This window comes from Tachysurus fulvidraco, chromosome 12 (genome assembly GCF_022655615.1).
Source record: "Tachysurus fulvidraco isolate hzauxx_2018 chromosome 12, HZAU_PFXX_2.0, whole genome shotgun sequence".
In the NCBI taxonomy this organism is placed as follows: domain Eukaryota; kingdom Metazoa; phylum Chordata; class Actinopteri; order Siluriformes; family Bagridae; genus Tachysurus; species Tachysurus fulvidraco.
Window position 1 is genome coordinate 3,162,848 of NC_062529.1, and position 22,124 is coordinate 3,184,971.

Here is a 22,124-nt window from a genome sequence, read left to right on the forward strand (position 1 = left end):
TTTCCACATACTCTGTATTTTCCCGATCATTTTCTGCTCAATTATTATTATTATTATTATTATTATTATTATTATTATTATTATTATTATTATTATTATTGTGGTTATTATTACTATTATTATTATTATTATTATTATTATTATTATTATTATTATTATTATTATTATTATTATTATTATTGACAGCTTACTGTCTGTTTCCCCTTGTGTCCATCTATATTTCCCCTGTAGTTTCCTATAACCTTCCCACCTACACTCATCTCACACTGCCCTGTATTGCATGTATGTAGTCTTGCCAGGGGCAGTTCTAGCCCTTTTTTTTAGCGTGGCTCCAGCCCCCTGTCTGTGATCTCAGCCACCCTAAAACTAAAAGTATAATTTTTACTTTCATAAATAAAAAATAAAAATTACGTTAAAATGCAGGACATGTCGTCGATGGGAAAGAAAATTATTTATTAGTTTGATCCAAGAGCGATTTTTTTTTTTACTTCGCTTTGACCCGCGTGCGTTGTAGTCTTTCAAAAGTGCGTCATCAGCTGCCTGCTTTATTTGAACGGAGAAGCACAGACTCAGTCAGAGCTGGAGGCTTTTATCTATAACGTTAGTCAGGGGAAAACCGAAAAAGACTGCAACCAAAAGCAGTGAAATGTCACTATTCTTATTACCAGAGTTGTAGCACAAACAAAATATTAATGCAAACAATCCATTAAATACTAGATAAAAACAACATTTATTGATTTGGTCTTTGTCTTGTGAATATTTATTTTATTAATGACTGCATTCTTCGGACACACTGTTTGTAGAGAATGCACACATACATGAACTGATTTGATTCAAGACTGACATCATTACATCATGCATAAAATGTTTGTGTCCCTTTTGCCATTTTAAATAATAGCATAACTTTTGGCTTACTATGTAGTCATATAATATATAATATAAAACTCTTCTTGTTTTAAATTCTCACTGAGGGCTAAAACCCCCTAAAGATGAAATCCTAGAACCGCCCCTGAGTCTTGCATATTGTAATATGTTGCACCTTTGAATATGCAAGCTATATAGAGGAATGACTAAATAAATAAATAAATAATAAAATTTGTGTGGTTTTTTTTTTTATTTTTGATTTGTGTTAATTGTTTCGCTAGACTGTGTGATTGTGATAATTAATTCGTCCTGTAACGGACTGGCATCACATCCAGTGTGTATGTTATAGAAATCTGGAGAAGATGAATCAGAGACGTGTTAGTAATCAGAAGCTTGTTGATTGTGTTATGAATGAAAAGTTGTACGTTCACGCGCCGATACGCAGCAGCGTGGAACGAGAGATATGATGTCAGCCCTCAGCTCGCAGCACAGTCACGTGACCTGTGTCTTTTCTTTTCTTTTCTTTCCTTTTTTTTGCTTTTTAACGCTGCACAGGTCGACGTGGTGATGATATACGCTCACTCTTCACGCATCACACGCATTCAGCCCTCATTCGCTGCGCGCACCCCGATCACCGCATGACGCCTCTGGATTGTGGATGCGTCTTAACGCACGCGCTTTGTTGGCACTAGGGGAGGAAAACTCGAGATGCCTTTGTGTGATCTTGTGTAGTTGTGGTGCAACATCGTTCACGCAGGATCTTCTATAATAATGCTGTGACCGGAGGGAATGGGAAGCTGTGAAGATGGCGACAGGAGCTGGATGGCAGCAGCAGCAGCAGCAGCAGCAACAGCAACAGCATCCTCCACCTCCTCCTCCACCTCCTCCAGGAAACCCTGCTGCTCCTGCTTCGTGTGCATCAGGAACCAGTCCGTCCTCAACATCATGCAAACTGCTTTACGAGTCGGAGCTCGTGATGGAGTACACGAACGAGCTGCACCTGAAAATGAGCAAGAAAATTGCCCAGCTCACAAAGGTCTGCGTTATCGTTTATGCACGATAAGTCATCGCACACTGCTCACATTCGCATCACATATTGCTTGTTGGTTGTGTATTTTCAACGTCAAGCCACAGTATGACCTCATCATTAGCCTTCTGCAATCACCTGAACATGTGCATGTTTTTTTGTTTGTTTGTTTGTTTGTTTGCATGCATACATGCATCGTTTTACACTGTAAACCTTGATATTTTAACATGTTGCGTATGTGCGTGTGTGTGTGTGTGTGTGTGTGTGTGTGTGTGTGTGTGTGTGTGTGTGTGTGTGTGTGTGTGTGTGTGTGTGTGTGTGTGTGAGAGAGAGAGAGAGAGAGAGAGAGAGAGAGAGAGAGAGAGAGAGAGAGATGAATCTTCTGTATATTTGAGACCTCAAGGCAGGACAGCAATCTGTATAATGTTATACAACTCGCTAAATACACTGCATGCTTTTATTATGTAACTTAAAATCCCAAACTGGTAATGAGCTCATTTACAACAGTGAAACAGTTTATTTTTGGATAATCATAGGCTGGCAATAATAAAGGCATACTGAGTCAAACAGTTAACAGTATGCTAATTAGCCAGGATGAGAAAGATCGTGGGATGAATTAAAGATGAAAAGGAGAATCATTGTTCACCGCAGTAAGAAACCCTGAAGCAGCAGGAAGCAAATAGTTACTGAGTTGGAAGAGAAAACGAAGCAAAGTTTTCCCCAGTGTAATGTAAGACATAAATCAACCACGTCGCAGCTTTCCTACATGTGTTTTATTCTTTCTATGATATATGCATTTACGCTGTAGCAGTCTTTTTTCCTCTCCTATAAATAAGACCAAAAATTATTTATATATATATATATATATATATATATATATATATATATATATATATATATATATATATATATATATATCATCAAGAAAAAGTGCTCAAGGCTGAAAAATAAGAGTTTTTAGATAAGGACTCTCTGTCGTTTAATTTTCACAGGTCATTTATGCACTGAACACCAAAAACGATGAGCATGAAGAAGCTATCCGATCCCTGAAAGACACTCATGACGATGAGCTCGAGCATGTCCTGAGCGAGACACGTGAGAAGATCCTTCATTACCGGAACAGGATGGGTGCCGATGCCGAGCTGAAGCGACGGCTCCACGCTCTGGAAGAATCTCTGGAGCTGCATGAGCAGCTGAAACACGAGGCGCTTACTGAGTTTGAGTTGTACCGACGTCGTGTCGAGGAGATGCGCCTCAGCTCTGAAGAACAGCACTCCCAGCACGTCACCTCCATGCAGCATGAAGCTGAGGAGCTCCGATGCGACTTTGAGGAGAAGCTGCGCTCCTTCAGCCAACTGGAAGGCCGAATCGAGCAGGAGAAACAACGAGCGATGGATGAGCTCAAATCCATCCATCATCATGAGCTGCAGGAGCTGATGGAGAACCACCAGCAGAGCCAGAGTGCCTCAACATGTGTGGATCAGGAGGAGCTGATTGAGCTAGAGGAGCTTATAGAGGAGCTGAAGCAGGAGAAGGAGAACCTGGAGGAGGAGTATGAGACAAAGCTGGACGATTTGCGTGCATTTTATGAGCGTGAGTTTGAGGCTATGAGGCGCACGCAGCAACTCACAACCGAGAAACTGTTAGCCTGGAAAAGGAGTGAAGTGGAGCTCAGGAAGGAGTTTCAGTTACAGGAGGCCGCGCTGCAAAGAACGCTGTGTAAACTTCGCTCCGATCTGCATCGTGCACAGGAGGAGGCACGCGAGAGCCGGGACAAAACCAACAGGCTCCAGGCCTCTCTCAATAACGCAGAGGTCACCATTAAGGTGATGATCTGTATTGGGCTAGTACATTACAATCCAATTACATCACATGATGTATGGTTTTACTTAAGATCAAAGAAGTTCATGTTCAAGTTCATTGAGCTTCTTGTTAGTACAAGAATTACAGGAGCTAAACGTGAAGCATGAATTTAATACAAACAATCAATTAAAAGAGCAAGTAAAATAAATGAATAACTAGAAGAACTTCCTGCCTATGCTTCATGGACCCTTGGGAGTCTACAGTCTCCAGACCTAGGAGTCTCCAGAACCTCAGTTTGAAAAGCATTGTTTTAAAAAATAAAGAAGTGTTTAAGATTCCAACAGAAGTCTATTCATTTGCTCACTGAATCTGATTAGTTGATATATTTTCTGATGCATTAATTCATTGTTTATTAACTACTGGCTTTTAAACCACAGACTTCACAGACTTAAATTTACAGATTAGATTTACATTATAGTAATCGTTACATTATACACAGATGAAAGTAGCTATAATATCTAAAAAAAGAAAAGAAAAAAGAAAATGACTTGGTCCAGTGAGACAAAGAGAAGTGTAAGCAGCTCCAGAATTATTGGCACCCTTAGTAATGTCTGAAAGTATGATACAAATGTAACTTTTGATTTCATTAAATGTTTTTTAAGATTTTTTTTTAAATAGTGCTGAATTAAAGGCGTGATCAATTTTTTTCATGGACAGGAGTTGCATAAGCAGCTGGAGGAGGCTATACAGGACGGAGAGATTTGGGTGATGCAGCTGAAGGATACAGAGTACGAGCTGGAGGGAAGCAGAGATAGAGTGCAACAGCAGGCCACTGAAATCCTTCACAAAGCCAGTAAATGAACTGCCTCAGGGACACAATTACAGTCCCCAACAAACACACACACACACACACACACACACACACACACACACTCAATCTCATAGAGACAAGACGGATGGCACAGAATCCCGCTTATTAATTGCTGTTTGATTTCTCATTGTTATGCCTGGTTAAGAACGTGGGGATTTAAACTTCAGGGATTTCAGTGGAGTCACTTCATTACATTACAATTACATTTATAATGATATTTTTACATTGTGTTTATGTTCTGACATGCAGTTTAATTAAAAACAGTTCCCTGCAGCTGATCCATGACGATGGCATATATTTTTAATTCATATTTTGGATCTATCTATCTATCTATCTATCTATCTATCTATCTATCTATCTATCTATCTATCTATCTATCTATCTATCTATCTATCTATCTATCTATCAAATGTCTATGTATCTGACAGGTTGTTGTTGTTTTCTGTCTCAGGTCAGATCGGCACTTTGCAGGCCACTCAGATGAGCCATGAGGCCACGATTAAGGACCTGCAGCAGGAGCAGAGCCGTCTGAGGGAGAAGATCGTCCAGCTGGAGGAGGAGAAGGACAGATTGCAGAGTCAGAGCCAGGCTTTAGATGAACAGCAGCGCATGCAGATCCTCAACCTGGAAAAAGTAGGTCATTTTGTTCTTCCTGTCCTAGCTCTTTTTATAGATATCACTAGATTTATACTGGAGCACCAATCCGTCCTCAGCTTTACCTTTAGATACGAGTATAATGGTAATAATAGCAGTAGTAAGAACGACATAATTACAGATTATTACAGATAATTAGAGGTATTACAACTAACAATGCTTAGTGAAAGTTATGAAATGAAATCTTGGCTGTGCCACTTTCCTTGTGCACTAAATCCCATCTGTGCTTTTTTTTCACAGGCCTTGTTTGAGCAGAAGCAAGCTTATGAGCTGGATTTGGCTCAGGCTCGATCTAAATATGAAGAAGAGGCTATTCACATTAAAGAAAATGAAGCAGAGGCTCTTAATGAGGTTATGGAGAAGCACAGAGCTCAACTAGAACGTGCACACAGTGCTGCCGAGAGAGAGAAGGAACAGCTTGTTAATGTAGGTGCTTAAATTTTGAAGGCATGGTCAAGGGTATGAAAGTATTATATGCTATGAGAAGATACGATATATGTCTCAGATCCTGGATGCTCTTCTCAAGATACTGATTTTAGAAATAAGATGGTGTGTTTATTTAATCAGCTGGAGCAAAGCGTGTTGGGTGTGTGATGCATTAGCTTCATTTACACTTTCCTTTGGGTTCTGGAGTGCTAAATGATACTGCATTGCAATTTGCATTCCAAAGTTCTCGTTTATACAGTCAGTGGGTTGATTTTTTTTTTTTAGATAATCAGCTCTGACAAAGCTGCATAGGTTGATGTTAAGGTGCTCTTTCTGATACGATATTGTTTCTGTAGCAACAAAAGAATCATTACAAAAAAAACAACATATGAATTCGAATCTTACGATTCTCCTTATGCATACCAAGGTGTGACATGTACCCATGGATCCAGTCCAAATTTCATCTGGAGGACATTTCTTCCATCAACAATTCTTTAGGGTCTTTTAGGGGAACACATCCATGCTAATCCTGTGTGTGTGTGTGAGGCTTTCAATTTGCCAGTTTTTCAGCATGTTTACACTTTTACTTTCCTGTTCTCAGGAGATGAAACAGCAGTATGAGATTCAGCGTCTCTCACTGGAGGAACAGAAAGGTCGCATGCAGCAGCAGCTGGACACTTTCCGTGAGGAGCTCACTGCCAAGCTCAATATTGCCAACCAAGAGGTACGGAAACACAAAATACTCTACAGCAAGCATGGTGTTTTATAGTAATTTGAAGAACACTGGGGGGCATGGTGGCTTAGTAGTTAGTACGTTCGCCTCATACCTCCAGGGTTGGGGGATTGATTCCCGCCTCCGCCTTGTGTGTGTGTGGAGTTTGCATGTTCTCCCCGTGCCTCGGGGGTTTCCTCCGGGTACTCCGGTTTCCTCCCCAAGTCCAAAGACATGCATGGTAGGTTGATTGGCATCTCTGGAAAATTGTCCGTAGTGTGTGAGTGAATGAGAGTGTGTGTGTCCCCTGCGATGGGTTGGCACTCCGTCCAGGGTGTATCCTGCCTTGATGCCCGATGACGCCTGAGATAGGCACAGGCTCCCCGTGACCCGAGAAGTGAATGACTACAAAAGAAAGAACACTACAAATGATAGAATTTATTTTAACACATGAATTTGTTATAATTATTATATAAATATACTGCCATAATTCTAGCCATGAGAGTATAACACAATATAGGTTTACAATCCGTTGCTGCGGTCAAAATAATCATACAAACATAATTTGACCATAATTAAAAGAAGAAACTAGGATACTGGAAGACCTAGGACAGCTTCGAAATACATCTTGTATACATAAAATATAATCCATGAACAAACTAGAGTAACAAATTCCATAGTGAAACTTCTATGGGGTTGAGAACTGCAGGAACAGGAAACTATGACCATATATGGGAAGTGGAAAAAAACTGGAGCAAATATGGAATATTTAGGTCAACATATATGTAGGGTTAAAACTAAAATAAAAGAAAAGAAAATAGGCCCTGCCTTGTGCCCGCTCCCCTGGAATAGACTCGGGTGATCCTGGGTGTGCAAAGAAGTTCAGATAGATTTATGGATGACAATAGCCCACCTTCTTTTAGTATGCGTAAGGGTCATCCCCTTTTGACAGGGAATCTATCTGTCTTTGGATGAATCTGAATGAGTGCCGTACAGAGAGACACAATTTCCTTGTCTATGAAGTGCTCTAGTATAGGGAAGAGAATAGTTAATAAAGATTCTACCAAAAAGCAAATCGTGTGCCTGTTCAAACCTCCCAGATGTTTCACGGTGCAGACACTACACTACTGCCCTGGATGTGTGCCCAGTTTCAACAGAAGGTCTGTCAACCGTTACACCACCAAATGAAATGGTGTCTGTGAGAAGGTTGTAGTAAGGCCCACCTGAGAGTAAATCATGCATGGCAAAAAAACTCACACTCACCATTTGTGAATAACATAACTGACTATCAACCATGGTTGAACAGAGCTGAACAAAGCGATGTATTAGAACTGTCAAGAAAGATTTGAGACCAGCTGGACCACTTCACACTTTTGCTGGCCAGTTGACAGGCATAACACTGTAGGGACAGGACCTTTTCAACACCAGATAGTCTACCAGGTTGTGAGGGAAGTTTTTGAGATGATTATCTTTCTCCAATAGGGAACAGCCTCCAACCGGTCTCATACTGTACTACTCTGCCATGCAAGCTGGCCAATAAATGGGCCCTGTTTTCTGAGACAGGAACTTTTGAGTCTATGATGATTGGAGTCCTGTTGTAAGTTAATGATCCATCCCAGGAATGCCTGGAGTTCTGTGAGTGCTAGGGGAATTACCAATTCAGCTGCTGTCATCAGTCCAAGCATTCTTTACAAAAGACTATACCTCAGACAGGGTCCCGAGTAAACCTCATTGGCAAGCATGATAATATACACCACGGTGTGTGAAGCATTCTTAATCATGTCCTGATTCGTGCAAAATAATATTGAAATATGCTTTTGAAATGGGAATATTGGGGGCACGGTGGCTTAGTGGTTAGCACGTTTGCCCCACACCTCCAGTGATGGGGGTTCGATTCCCGCCTCCGCCTTGTGTGTGTGGAGTTTGCATGTTCTCCCCGTGCCTCAGGGGCACAGGCTCCCGTGACCCGAGGTAGTTCGGATAAGCGGTAGAAAATGAATGAATGAATGAATGGGAACATTGAAGTAAGAACCTAATATGTCTGAGAATGTGACCCAGTCCTGTGGTTCTTATCATGTGAAATACGAGGACCTTCAGGAAAAAATTCAACCCCTTCAAATTGAAAAAAAAAAAACAGGGGGAAACCTGCTATCTTTATTTGAAACAAGAAAATCTGTTAATTAGGTGATTAGACTTGCTCCCTGTTTGGCTCTTCTCTTCTTCCGTTCTTGAGACAAGACACTCAACATTGTTATCAGGACCACCGATCTGATGTAGGTCTTCTATCTATCTATCGTTCTGAAATAAATAAAAACATTATGGGCAAATAAAGGTATTTTTATTTCTTTGACGATTAAGTGATTTTGCCTGCCGATTTTTAGGTATCTCATCTTAAGGAGCTGGTAAAGGAGGGTGAGGCAAACCTGGATTCAGCTGAGAATCACATCTCTCGTCTAAAAGAAAACCAGGAGAAGCTGCTCATTGAGCTGGATGCCACAAGAGCCAGAGTGAGAGAAACCAGTCATGTCCTTACTGATCTACAGGTAGGTCATAAAGAAGTAAAATCTATTCAGTCATCTCTGGCATGATCTCCATGACAGACTGATGTTTAGAATTGTGCTATGTTCTCTATTTTTGATGTACAGTGCCTAGCAAACATATATGCAGTGTTGTGCTAGTTACTAAAAAATAGTAACTAGTTACAGTTACTAGTTACTTTATTCAAAAAGTAACTCAATTACGTTATTGATTACTTACACCAAAAAGTAACGCATTACTGTTAAAAGTAACTTTTTAGTTACTTTTTTAAAGAACGTTCTTTAATGTTCCCACTAATGCCCTTTTATGCGTTATGGTTTATACAAACACAAAACCAGACATCCCAAGTATCCCGGATGTTCCGGGAGTCTTCCGCACATTGATAGCGGCTCCGTGATTCCCGCAATTTAGTTACAATCTCCTGGATTCTAGAGCGAGCGAGCAAGAGCGCGCATGCGCGACAGAGACAAGTATTCGAGTATGTGTCCAAACCTTGTAGCGCGCGCACGGTAGAGAGGGAGGAGGCCAATCCTGATTGGCCTGTTTCGGTAAGTCAACCAATCAATTGTCAGTGTGGGCGGGCTATAGCCCATGTGTTTCGGAATTATTGCCGCACATACATGAATAAACGAAAACACGCCCACAGCGCGTCTTCTTCGTGTTTACAGGTTGGCATCCACCAATCCTACAATGCGTCACTGCTGTAAACAGGTTAGGCTGTAGGCTACACTTCAGCCAAAATTAATTCATTAAAAAAGTAACGGGTAACGCATCATATAGTAACGGTAACGGAGTTACTTTGTTTAAAAAAGTAATGCGTTAGATTATTAGTTACTGTCAAAAGTAACGGCGTTACAGTAAGTGAGATAATAGAAAATTCCAATTAGTGCCATTTAATCCATTATTTGGAAAGAGTGCATGACTCTGCATAGTGGCCACCCAACATAATTCACTGGCAGGGTAAAAAGTCATTGGAGAAGCAAGCAGAGACCAAGAGTAACTCTAAATGTACTAGAGAGATCTCAAATAGAAACTGTTCAGCTAGCATGGACAATCTTTAATTTCCATTTGGGATTTACCAAAAGTCATGTTGGAGCCTCAGCAGTCATGTGGAAAAAGGTTCTAATGAAACAAAGTGGAACTTTCTGACCTTGGTCTTTGGAAACAGCATCCTTACAGTGAAGTACAGTATGGTTGGGGTAGCATTATGTCACAGGAATGCATTTCCTTACAATGAATAAACTGAAATTGGAGATCAGTCAGGGTTGAAAACAAGATTCATGGAACAGTCTTAAAAGAAAACCTGTTCCATTCTGCCAGACACTTGAGCCTGGGGTAGAGTTTGAACTTCCAACAGGATAATAAACTTAGTGTGCCAAGCTGCACTGATGCTGTTCAAAACCAAAAATTTGGGATGGACCAGTCACTCGGTTGCGAAGACTTTATAACTGCTGTTCACTAACGATCTGGCAGAACTTGAGCATTTTGGCACGAATAATGTGCAGAAATATCAGGATCCAGATGTGCAAAGCTGATAGAGACACATCCCAGAAGACCTGAAATTGCAGCCAAAGGTTGGTAGGTACTGTAGAACAGATTTTTTTTGCTAAATGCAGTTACAGTTCAGATTTTAACCAGCATGCAAACACACATTACAAGGGAATGTCATACGACAGTGTCTAGTTGGTTTAGTTTTCTTACTCTAGTCCCTATTAAAATACTTTGTCTTGTTTTTGTCTTTGACCTACCAGCCCGTGCCTGGATATCATTAATAAATCTGCCTGCAGTTATACCATCTGCTCATCTATTAACCCCTGCTATGAATGTTGATTAGAATTCTCTGAATTCTTAGATTATATCTAATAAATGCATACTGAGTATGCGCTCATGTCACCTCTATAACTACATGTTCAGAAAACATCCTATAGATAGATACTTATTTATAGATATTTATGAACCAACATTTACATTTATTAAATGCTTTTATTTATATCAAAGTTGAGCAACATCTGAGCAGAATTTTGTGTACTAGAGCTGTATGCAGTTGCTACATGTACAAATAGGTTTCCGGCAACAAGATAGAAAGAAGATCAAGACATGCATTTGTAAGAATAGAACATACTGTATGACACAAAAGTGCTGCATCCATTAATCACTCAGCGGTCAGTCGAACTATGAATTATTGACTATTCATAAAGAAAAGCATGAAATGAATACATAATGGCTCATTTTTGGCAAAAAAAAAAGATGTCACAATTGATGCCATATGTATCCGTATTAACCGCACGGCACAGCTGGGTATCACAGCACCGTGAGGTGAACAATCCTTCGTTTGAAAACGCAAAATTAAGCCCTATTCAGATGTGAATGTGGCCCAGGATGCTCATTTTCTTCCATATGTCCGGAGTTAGATAGCGGAAAAACAAATGTTTCTAATGATTCCTGTGTGCAATCAACTGTAATTACTCTGCCTTTAGAAATAATGATCTATCACACACACACACACACACACACACACACACACACACACACACACACACACACACACATGCACGCACACACACATAAAAAAAACCCTGTTTCTGTTTTTCACAGGAAGAGATTGAAAGCCAGAAGCAGCAGCATGAGGTCAGGATCGTTAGCATCAAAGCTGAAGAGAAGCAGAAAATGGATAAAATTACAAAGGAGCTCGATAACAAGTGGACAGATGCTCTGAGGTACAGTAGTTCAACCAGGATCCACGTATCAGAAAGCTCACAGTTTATACATTATATGGCCAAATGATTGTGTTTTCTGAATGTCTTTGAATGCTGGAGCATTACAATTTCCTTTCACCAAACCTGTTCCAGCATGACAATGCCCTCGTGCACAAAGCACGGTTGGAGGGTTAAACTCAAGTGTTGATCGTTATAAAGAAAAGCTGGGAATATTGTTGGAATTTTTATCTAGAGAAGAACCTCAGGAAGGTATTAAAAGTGTGTGTGTGTGTTTGTGTATGTAGAGCTGAGCTGAAGACTTTAAGGGAGGAGCTGACAGATGAAAACGAGGTTGATAAACAAGCAGCACTCAGCCAGCTATCTCAGCAGAAAGACATGGAGATCATGACAGCCAGAGAGAGCTGGCATAGGAGAGTGGAGGATCTCCTGGAGCAGGTAGCGCACCCTCGCAGTTCACGCATCGTGTGAAAGCATGTCATTTGTCTTCATTTGTCTCAATTTGCTTCACTGCGCCGTTTGACGTCTATGTGAGGGCTCAGCATTAAATGAGTTGATGAGTCACTGCTTGCTATATATGAGTGAGATTAATAATGCGAAGCCAGCGCTGTTCTATGTATAATCCAATCATCATGACGCATGTGTCGATGAGACAGTGAGCAGTTATACAGAGTGGAAGAGATAACAACCAACAATGTGTTATCAGAAAAGAATGAAACAAAATCCCAAGACGCAAATATGGACTGATTTATTTTCTCGGTCTGACTCAGTGACTGACAGGTACTTTATGGACGGCGTTATCTCTCCATGTTCAAACATTTTTAATGAATTACATTTTCATGCACTGCAACACATAAATCAATCATTTCTGTCTAAAGACCGTTCTTTTCCTTTAATTCTTTTTTAACTTTTTTAACAATCATTAAGTTGATTGATTGAAAAAGTCAGAATATTAATAAGAGAATTTGACATGCTGTTAACATAATAAGAGACATGCTGTTAACATAATAAGAGACATGCTGTTAGAGGAAAACAATCAACAACTAGAGGGTGTAATATGGACATGGTAAACAGGCATTATTTTTATGTTCCTATAAACAGAAAAAAAAGAAAAAATTTATCCTGTCCTTAAATATAATTAAAATAGAGTCAAATGGAATAAAAATAGAATAGGAATAGAACAGTAAAAATGGAATAAAATTTTTTTTAAAGTAAAATTAAATAAAACGAAATGAAATTAGCTGCACTGAACAGAGGGATATAGGCAGCTTTAATATTCCTATTAATATTCCCATCTTTTATTTTAATGTGGTATTATTTCCAATTAAAACCATACAGATTTACTTATTCAAAGCTTAAATATTTTTAAAAGCATTATTATATAGTATTGTATTGTAATAATGTTGTTTAGTATATATTCGAAAAATGCGTACTGCTCTCCAGCACGGCTCCTCGAGCTTATCCACAAAAGGACTTGTGTAGCTGCAGGCTTTCTATCCAACCAAGCAGGAGACATACCTGATTCTACTGGTTTAATTAATTCATCTCGGTCTCCAATCAACTATTAGGTGTGCCAGCTGTGGCTCGGAGCCGAGAGAGCAGATTTGGCTGCGTTATAACTGTGAGGGATGGTATTAGTGTCTGTCTGTCTCACTCTGTCAATCACAGCAGCACTAGACAATCCCAGGCCATCTCTGAGTTCATGTACTATAGTTAGAAGAGCTTGAAAAGATGCTTTATGTCTCTCAGAGCAAGCATCACCTATACCATGTGATATTTTACTGTAATACATTTTAGTAATTTGCATAATTGAAAAGTCTCCATTTATTAGTTGCAATACTCCATACACACTTTGCTTGTGCACCATTTTAAATGACACCTTCATGCACTCTGTTTAAATATTAAAACACCTTGGCTTGTTTTGTAAGAAGGTGCTGTAATCGCTTTTAAATATTACGTCAGAGCTACAGTTCGCCGCCTGCTTTGAATTACATGAGAAACTTGTCCAGATATCACGTACACTACGTTTGAGAAATGCTGCAGAAAATTGCGACACCGAACTAAACAAAAACAAAACTAACGTGTACCCAATGAGCAGAAAGGGGCGTGTCTTGTCAATATGCGGCAAAAAGAGTGTTCAGTGCGCATGTGTGACATTAGCAGAAAGCGGTTTTAACATTGACATGGAGGATAAAAACACAGAAAGGAAGCGAAGAAAGGCTTACGATAAGGCAAGAAGTAGGACGTGTTAATATAGGATCAGCTTTCCAGCGCTGGAGAGAACTGAAGGAGCAGGAAGTTGGCGCATATTCACAGGTTGGAGTTTCCCGAGTCAATAACTCCTGAGCTAAACGCTGTTACTACACAAATAACACCTCTTTTCTATCGTAGTAATGTAGAGAGGCGGCTACAACCGCGTTTTGTGTAGTAACAGCGTTCAGCTCAGGAGTTATTGACTCGGGGAAGCTCAACTTTACTTAAGACGCCGAGGCGCTTTTTTCCTTCTCGATAGGTGAGTAACGTTGGTTTTGCTTTGTTACACAGAACTAATATATGCCTTTGTCCTTTACATGATTATGCTTGTGTGTCATTTTTGCTTGTTTGTTTATCTGCAATCGTATTGTTCTTCCCTTCAGCTATGATAAAGACACATTTCTTTTCATCAGTTGCCTGGGTTACGTATGTATGTGTGGGCGGAGCTATCAATACAGGGGTGGGACCTGTTTGGGTTAGGGGAGTGTTTGTTTTGGTGATTTCAAATGTCAACATCGGCTTTCAAACATCGGAGACCTCACCTTTAATGTACATCAGGATTACGTCACATAGTTTCACAGGGTATCAGTTGTTAGTAGAAATAAAATAATTAAAATATTAAAGGAAAAGATTTCCTAAGAGCATAAACGAGATAGTAGTATTTCTGTAGTATTTCTTTATAAAGACACCCGTTGAGTATAACCTGAGATTACGTTCGAAAGCACCGAATGTTCTTTCTACTTATTACTTATTTAATACACTATAGTGACTGAACCAACAAGATGAACGCCTAATGCATTCCCCTGGGTGGGGGTTATTTATGAGCTGCTGTTGCTGTGAGCTAGCATGAAAATAAGCATGTCGATTAGCAAGCTATTGCTACTGCTACTGCTTATTTGCAAGCTACTGCTTATCTGCTTATAGCAAGTGACTGCTTATTTTTGCTGTTTGGGCAAAAAGCTGAAATACTTAGCTTGACATTTAGTGTCTGTGGTATTACAGATACTCATGCTGTATGACACACACACCCACACACACACGTGTACTGTTTTTAAGTAATTGTATGTTATATGTGTGTGTAGCTACGGCAGCCCCACAGTGTGATTTTTTGTCCTCTGTAATTTCTCCATCCCACATTTCAAGCCGACGCCTGTATTAAGTGCCTGCTGGCAGACAACATGCTGTAATTCAGCCCTCACTTAGACATTAATCCTAAATGAAGTTCTATTTGGAGCTTAGATGTTGTCAGGGATTACCTGTTATTTTGTCAGGAAAATTTCATTCCAATATTTCATCAGGTGGCACAAATCTCAAAGCAGTCAGCAGGGTACTGTACGTTTTCCGTTCATCTCACTGAGAAACGTGAAGGAATATGACAGCTCTTTCAGTTTCGTTCTGTCACTAAGGAGGAGGGAAAAGCTGCTGTCTGGCGGTCGATAGTCCCTCCTGTCGTCTTTGAGATCGCGTTCATTTGATTTGGGGTGTTTTGTTTCCTTCAACAGGAAGTGCAATTCTTTGATGTTCTTTTTCAGCCCTTAACGTTTCGCTACTAATTACATTCTTTTTTCTTATTTTTTTTTTCAACAATGTTTTTTTTATTGATTTTCCAATAAAACCAATTATAACCTATAACCAAATAACAAAAATTGTATCACCAAAAGGAGAAAAAAATACAAAAAACTTCCAAATATGTTGATCAAAAGAGCAGCAATTAAAATAAAACAAAACAGAACAAAAATATATCACACTCGAAACCTTATTACATGCATCTTCTGATTTCTTAAGGTAATCAATTAAAGGTGCCCACATCTCTTCGAATTGCTGTACTTTACCCCTTGTAATGTACGTTAACTTCTCTAAAGTAACATACATTGCCATCTCCTTGATCCAAGAGTATGCAGAAGATATTTCAGTCTCTTTCCAGCTCAAAGCAATCATCCTCCTGGCCTGCAGAAGGCCAAAGTCCATAAGAGTCCTCTGATTGTTATTGATAGAAAGATGGTCTGGGTACTGTATATCCCCAAAATACAAAGTTTTGCAATGCACGGTTTTTGAGTTTTTATGATGTTACTTAGGGTACTGACAACCATTTTCCAAAAATTTTCCAATTTACGGCACTCCCATACACAATGACTTAAAGTTCCCTTCTCAATTAAACATTTCACACGTGTGTCTGGAATGCCCGAGGACCATTTGCTAAGCATTTCACGGGTTATATACAGTATGTCCTCATCAACCATTTATGTTGCAATAACTTCATTCTTGTATTAATCGTTTGTATTTGAGCTTTTAAGAATGCTTGTGACCACACAGTTTCCTCGAGATCCTCTTTATTATCCAAACTCCTCATTCTATCTTTGCTGGATTCCTTATCATATGAGATAAGTGTAGCATATAATATAGAAATTTGGTGGTTCCCATGTCCATGTTTAATCATAATATTCTCCAGACTCACCGTGAACACACCGTTATGCTGCGGCACCTGGGGAGCAGTTAGGGGGGTTCGGTGCCTAGCTCCAGGGCACCTCAGTCGTGGTATTGCCCGCCCGAGACTCGAACCCACAACCTTAGGGTTAGTAGTCAAACTCTCTAACCATTAGGCCACGACTTCCCCTAAACAATCGAGAAATTAAAAGGAATCGACAAATGAGTCATGGACTTTTTATCCATTTCTAGTTACTGTTGTAGATGGTTGTCTATATAAGCAGAAAAAAGTGCTCACGCTCCTCTGTCAAAAAACTTACTGACTCTCACACGGCACGTTAAATAAAAACTCCGTCACTCCAGGATTTTGCAATTTATCTATCTTTAGTAGAAATGAACCCAGAATCAAACACACTTCACAATGACATCTACACCCTTTGGAACAGTAGCTCTGTGGTGATTCTGTAAAACCTTTAGTCCTTAGCACATCCAAGCCAGATTAAAATCTTTAAATCCGCAGTTAGATGATGATTCTCTGGCTCCATAACCAGCATAATCTGATTTCCTGAAACTCAGCTACAGAAGAAATCTGATTTTTTTTTTCCTACTAAAAGATCTGTATATTGCATCTCAGTTTCTGCAGGATGTAATTTAGTTCTGCGTTATTAACAAGATGTGTTCACAGGCCATAACACCCTTATCTGAGGATCTCTGTTTTTCAGGTGGCCCTGCAGATATTACATAAACACCTACAGTTACTGTATATTAAGGTCTCAGAGTGCATCTCTATGTTTTAGAAAGAATGAAGTTAATATTTTATTATGAGATGGGAAACAAAAAAAAAGTGCACTGACCTGCTCTACTGCTGAGATTAAAATTTCATTGTCCGGGAATAAAGGATTCAGGAAAATCATGTATTGATCTCTACAAGGACAGAAGTGATGCTGTGATCAGTCGGTCATCTCTGGCGTTATGAGTCATGTTGTAAACTGCGTTATATAAAAAGCTCAGGTCTGGAAATGCCTTCTAATGAAAGGGGGAGAATGATTCTGGCATCTAGAGCAAATAAAAATTCGGTTTATTTCCGGATGTTATATAATAATTTTAACGCTACATCCGACTCATACGTCTAAAACATCAGGAAGCAAGTGTATATATATGTGTGTGTTTGTTTATGTTCTCAAAATGCTTTTGGGATTTCCTCCAGGTTCTCCGGTTTCCTCCTCCAATCAAAAGTTGTGCGTTTTAGGCTGATTGTTATCTCTAAATTGTCCTTTCAATCAGTTGGCACCTCTTCCAGGATGCCCTGAGTTCCCTGGGATAAGTTCCAGGTTTCCAGCAACCCTGTGTAGGATTATAACAGTACAGAAAGTGGATGGATGGATGAGATGATGCCACAAATGCATACACAAAATCAAAAAAGCTCACTAACATCGCTGGTGGATTAAGTGTGGCAGAAACTACTGAGTACTTGAGCTTTAAGAAAGTCAAGAAAGGGTAGGGTTACATACTGTAGTAAGGAAATACTTCTTGCTTGGCATTGATGCATCAGGGGTCCAGTGGATTACAATATAACGTGGCAGCAGATAGTCTTCCTGACTTTGCCCCTTTTTCCTGTGATTGAATTCTTAATCGCTTTTGTTTGTTAGGTCGTGTTTGGTCATGTGTCTGTCGTGTTTAGATATGATGGACACTGTGTGTGTGTGTGTGTGTGTGTGTGTGTGTGTGTGTGTGTGTGTGTGTGTGTGTGTGTGTGTGTGTGTGTGTGTGTGTGTGTGTGTGTGTGTGTTAGATCTCCTTACTGAAGCAAAGTCTGGAGCTGCAGCTCTCGCAGTCAAACGGTGCTCTGCAGCAGCTTCAGTCTCAGTTCACTCAAGAGCGACAGCATTTGGCACATGAGCTGCACGAGGTAGCGTTGGAGCATCAACAACGAGAGCGCCACCTGCAGGACGCCCACTGCTGCACCATGCAGGAGCTGGAGGAGGCACGCCAGCTTGAGCTCAGGGTAAGTATAGAAAAACACACACACACACACACAGTGAGACCTTTCTGAACTCCCACACTGCAAAATATGACATCTTAACGTTAAACAAGTAAAATATGTGGACTGATTGAATTTTCCTATTAGAAGATTACAAGAAACCATGTCTGAGAAAATGAAATTTCTATTTAAATTTGAATTCCATCCATCCATCCATCCATTTTCTACCGCTTATCCGGGGCCGGGTCGCGGGGGCAGCAGTCTAAGCAGGGACACCCAGACTCCCCTCTCCCCAGACACTTCCTCCAGCTCTTCCAGGGGAATACCGAGGCGTTCCCAGGCCAGCCGAGAGACATAGTCCCTCCAGCGTGTCCTAGGTCTTCCCCGGGGCCTCCTCCCGGTTGGACATGCCCGGAACACCTCCCCAGGGAGGCGTCCAGGAGGCATCCGGAACAGATGCCCGAGCCACCTCAGCTGACCCCTCTTGATGTGGAGGAGCAGCGGCTCTACTCTGAGCTCCTCCCGAGTGACTGAGCTCCTCACCCTATCTCTAAGGGAGCGCCCAGCCACCCTACGGAGGAAACTCATTTCGGCCGCCTGTATCCGGGATCTTGTCCTTTCAGTCATGACCCAAAGCTCATGACCATAGGTGAGGGTAGGAACGTAGATTGACTGGTAAAATAGAGAGCTTCGCTTACGGCTCAGCTCTCTGTTCACCACAACAGATCGGTATATCGACCGCATCACTGCAGAAGATACACCGATCCGCCTGTCGATCTCCCGCTCCATCCTTCCCTCACTCGTGAACAGGACCCCAAGATACTTAAACTCCTCCACTTGAAGCAGGAACTCTCCACCAACCTGAAGGGGGCAAGCCACCCTTTTCCAGCTGAGAACCATGGCCTCGGACTTGGAGGTGCTGATTCTCATCCCCGCCGCTTCACACTCAGCTGCAAACCGTCCCAGTGCACGCTGAAGGTCCTGATTTGAAGAAGCCAACAGGACAACATCATCTGCAAAAAGCAGTGACGAAATCCTGTGGTCCCTAAACCGGACTCCCTCCGGCCCCCGACTGCGCCTAGAAATCCTGTCCATATAAATAATGAACAGGACCGGTGACAAAGGGCAGCCCTGTCGGAGTCCAACATGCACTGGGAACAAGTCTGACTTACTGCCGGCAATGCGAACCAAACTCCTGCTCCGGTCATATAGGGACCAGACAGCCCTTAGCAAAGGGCCATGGACCCCATACTCCCAGAGCACCCCCCACAGGTCACCACGAGGGACACAGTCGAATGCCTTCTCCAGATCCACAAAACACATGTGGACTGGTTGGGCAAACTCCCATGAACCCTCCAGCAACCTGGTGAGGGTATAGAGATGGTCCAGTGTTCCACGACCATGATGAAATCCGCATTGTTCCTCCTGAATCCGAGGTTCGACTATCGGCCGAATTCTCCTCTCCAGTACCCTGGCATAGACTTTTCCGGGGAGGCTGAGGAGTGTGATTCCCCTGTAGTTGGAACACACCCTCTGGTCCCCCTTCTTAAACAGAGGGACCACCACCCCAGTCTGCCAGTCCAGAGGCACTGTCCCCAACCGCCACGCGATGTTGCAGAGTCGTGTCAGCCAAGACAGCCCCACAACATCCAGAGACTTAAGGTACTCAGGGCAGATCTTATCCACCCCTGGTGCCTTGCCACCAAGGAGCTTCTCAACTACCTCAGTGACTTCAGATTGGGGGATCGACGAGTCCACAACCGAGCCCTCCGCCTCTGCTTCCTCACTGGAAGACATGTTGGTGGGATTGAGGAGATCCTCGAAGTACTCCTTCCACCGTGCGAGAATGTCACCAGTCGAAGTCAGCAGATTCCCACTCCCACTGTAAACAGTGTGCGCAGGGCACTGCTTCCCCCTCCTGAGACGCCGGACGGTTTGCCAAAATTTCTTCAAGGCCAACCGATAGTCCTTCTCCATGGCCTCACCGAACTCCTCCCAGGCCCTAGTTTTTGCCTCTGCAACCGCCCGGGCTGAAGCTCGCTTGGCCCTCCGGTACCTATCAGCTGCCTCCGGAGTCCCCCGAGCCAACCAGGCTCGATAGGACTCCTTCTTCAGCTTGACGGCATCCCTTACTTCCGGGGTCCACCACCGGGTTCGGGGATTGCCATCACGACAGGCAATGGAGACCTTACGGCCACATTTCCGTGCGGCTGCATCGACAATGGAGGTGGAGAACATGGTCCACTCGGACTCAATGTCTCCAGCCTCCCTCGGGATCTGGTTGAAGCTCTGCCGGAGGTGAGAGTTGAAGGTCTCTCTGACAGGAGACTTTGCCAAACGTTCCCAGCGGGCCCTCACAGTACGTTTGGGTCTGCCAAGTCTGTCCAACTTCCTCCCCTGCCATCGAACCCAACTCGCCACCAGGTGGTGATCAGTTGACAGCTCCGCCCCTCTCTTTACCCGAGTGTCCAAGACATACGGCCGGAGGTCAGATGAAACAACCACAAAGTCGATCATTGACTTCCGACCTAGGGTGTCCTTGTGCCATGTGTACTGATGGACACCCTTATGCTTGAACATGGTGTTCGTTATGGACAAACTGTGACTAGCACAGAAGTCCAATAACAGAACACCACTCGGGTTCAGGTTTGGGGGGCCGTTCCTCCCAATCACGCCCCTCCAGGTGTCACTGTCGCTGCCCACGTGAGCATTGAAGTCCCCCAGTAGAATGACGGAGTCCCCGGTCGGGGCACTTTCGCAGGGAAAGGCGCAGGGAAACGACCCTCTAGTTCACTGGGTTAAACTCCAACACATGGCTGCTGAAGTTGGGGGGCTATGAGCAAGCCCACACCAGCCCGCCGCCTCTCACCGTGGGCAACTCCAGAGTAGTAGAGAGTCCAGCCTCTCTCGAGGAGTTGGGTTCCAGAGCCCAAGCTGTGCGTGGAGGTGAGCCCAACTATCTCTAGTCGGTATCTCTCAACCTCCCACACCAGCTCAGGCTCCTTCCCCCTCAGCGAGTTGACATTCCATGTCCCTAGAGTCAGATTCCGTGTCCAGAGATTGGGTCGCCAAGGCTCCCGCCTTCGACTGCCACCCAATCCACATTGCACCCGCCCCTTACGGTTTCTCCTGCAGGTGGTGGGCCCACAGGAGATCGGCCCCATGTCGCTCTTTCGGGCTGAGCCCGGCAGGGCCCCGTGGGGTAAGACCCGGCCACCAGCCGCTCGCATGAGAGCCCCAACCCCGGGCCTGGCTCCAGGGTGGGGCCCCGGTTGCGCCATACCGGGCGACGTCACGGACCTTGCTTTAATATTCTTCACCTAGGACCTGTTTGCCTTGGGAGACCCTACCAGGGGCAGAAAGCCCCAGACAACATAGCTCCTAGGATCATTCAGGCCTGCAAACCCCTCCACCACAATAAGGTATCGGTTCAAGGAGGGGAAATTCCATTTTCTGTTTCTAGATATATTTTACTGTTGCAGTTTCTCGAAACAAGCAAAATTATCTACCAATAGCATAATAAATAAATAAATAAATAAATAAATAAATGATAGAAATGTAAATAATAAGAAAAAAGACACAAAATGATCTACAATTGAATTGCCAGTAGAATAACAAACAAACAAACAAACAAACAAACAAACAAATAAATAAATAAATAAATAAATAATAGAATGGAAATAATTCAGAAGAAAGAAGTAAAATTATTCTCCAGTAGAATTCATAACAAATAAAAAAGTACATATACAAATAAATAAATAATATAATATAATGAAAATTATAAGAAGAAAGTAGCTGATTTACCCTTCAATAGAATAAATAAACAAACAAACAAATAAATAAATAAATAAATAAAA

At 42.1% G+C, this 22,124-nt stretch overlaps 1 protein-coding gene and 1 long non-coding RNA gene across 3 annotated transcripts in view; one reads left to right on the forward strand and one right to left on the reverse strand.

The window, feature by feature from the left end:
* Nucleotides 1-1,401: 1,401 nt before the first annotated feature.
* fam184aa (family with sequence similarity 184 member Aa) overlaps nt 1,402-22,124 on the forward strand; it is a 31,678-nt gene continuing 10,955 nt past the window's right edge. Inside the window, exons 1-10 of one of the 2 annotated variants that reach the window (XM_047821890.1) lie at nt 1,402-1,900; nt 2,884-3,717; nt 4,412-4,547; nt 5,017-5,198; nt 5,460-5,645; nt 6,247-6,369; nt 8,739-8,900; nt 11,491-11,612; nt 11,897-12,047; nt 18,079-18,291. In XM_047821890.1, the coding sequence (XP_047677846.1) occupies nt 1,670-1,900; nt 2,884-3,717; nt 4,412-4,547; nt 5,017-5,198; nt 5,460-5,645; nt 6,247-6,369; nt 8,739-8,900; nt 11,491-11,612; nt 11,897-12,047; nt 18,079-18,291 (2,340 nt within the window). In that variant the 5' untranslated portion in view covers nt 1,402-1,669. The remainder of the gene's footprint in view (nt 1,901-2,883; nt 3,718-4,411; nt 4,548-5,016; nt 5,199-5,459; nt 5,646-6,246; nt 6,370-8,738; nt 8,901-11,490; nt 11,613-11,896; nt 12,048-18,078; nt 18,292-22,124) is intronic. The other variant, XM_027159650.2, reaches the window with a different exon arrangement.
* Nucleotides 17,459-18,212, reverse strand: LOC125146088. The gene is made up of 3 exons (XR_007144603.1): nt 18,089-18,212; nt 17,798-17,900; nt 17,459-17,630 (listed from the first exon to the last, which is right to left on the reverse strand). It is a non-coding gene; the product is annotated as an uncharacterized LOC125146088 (long non-coding RNA).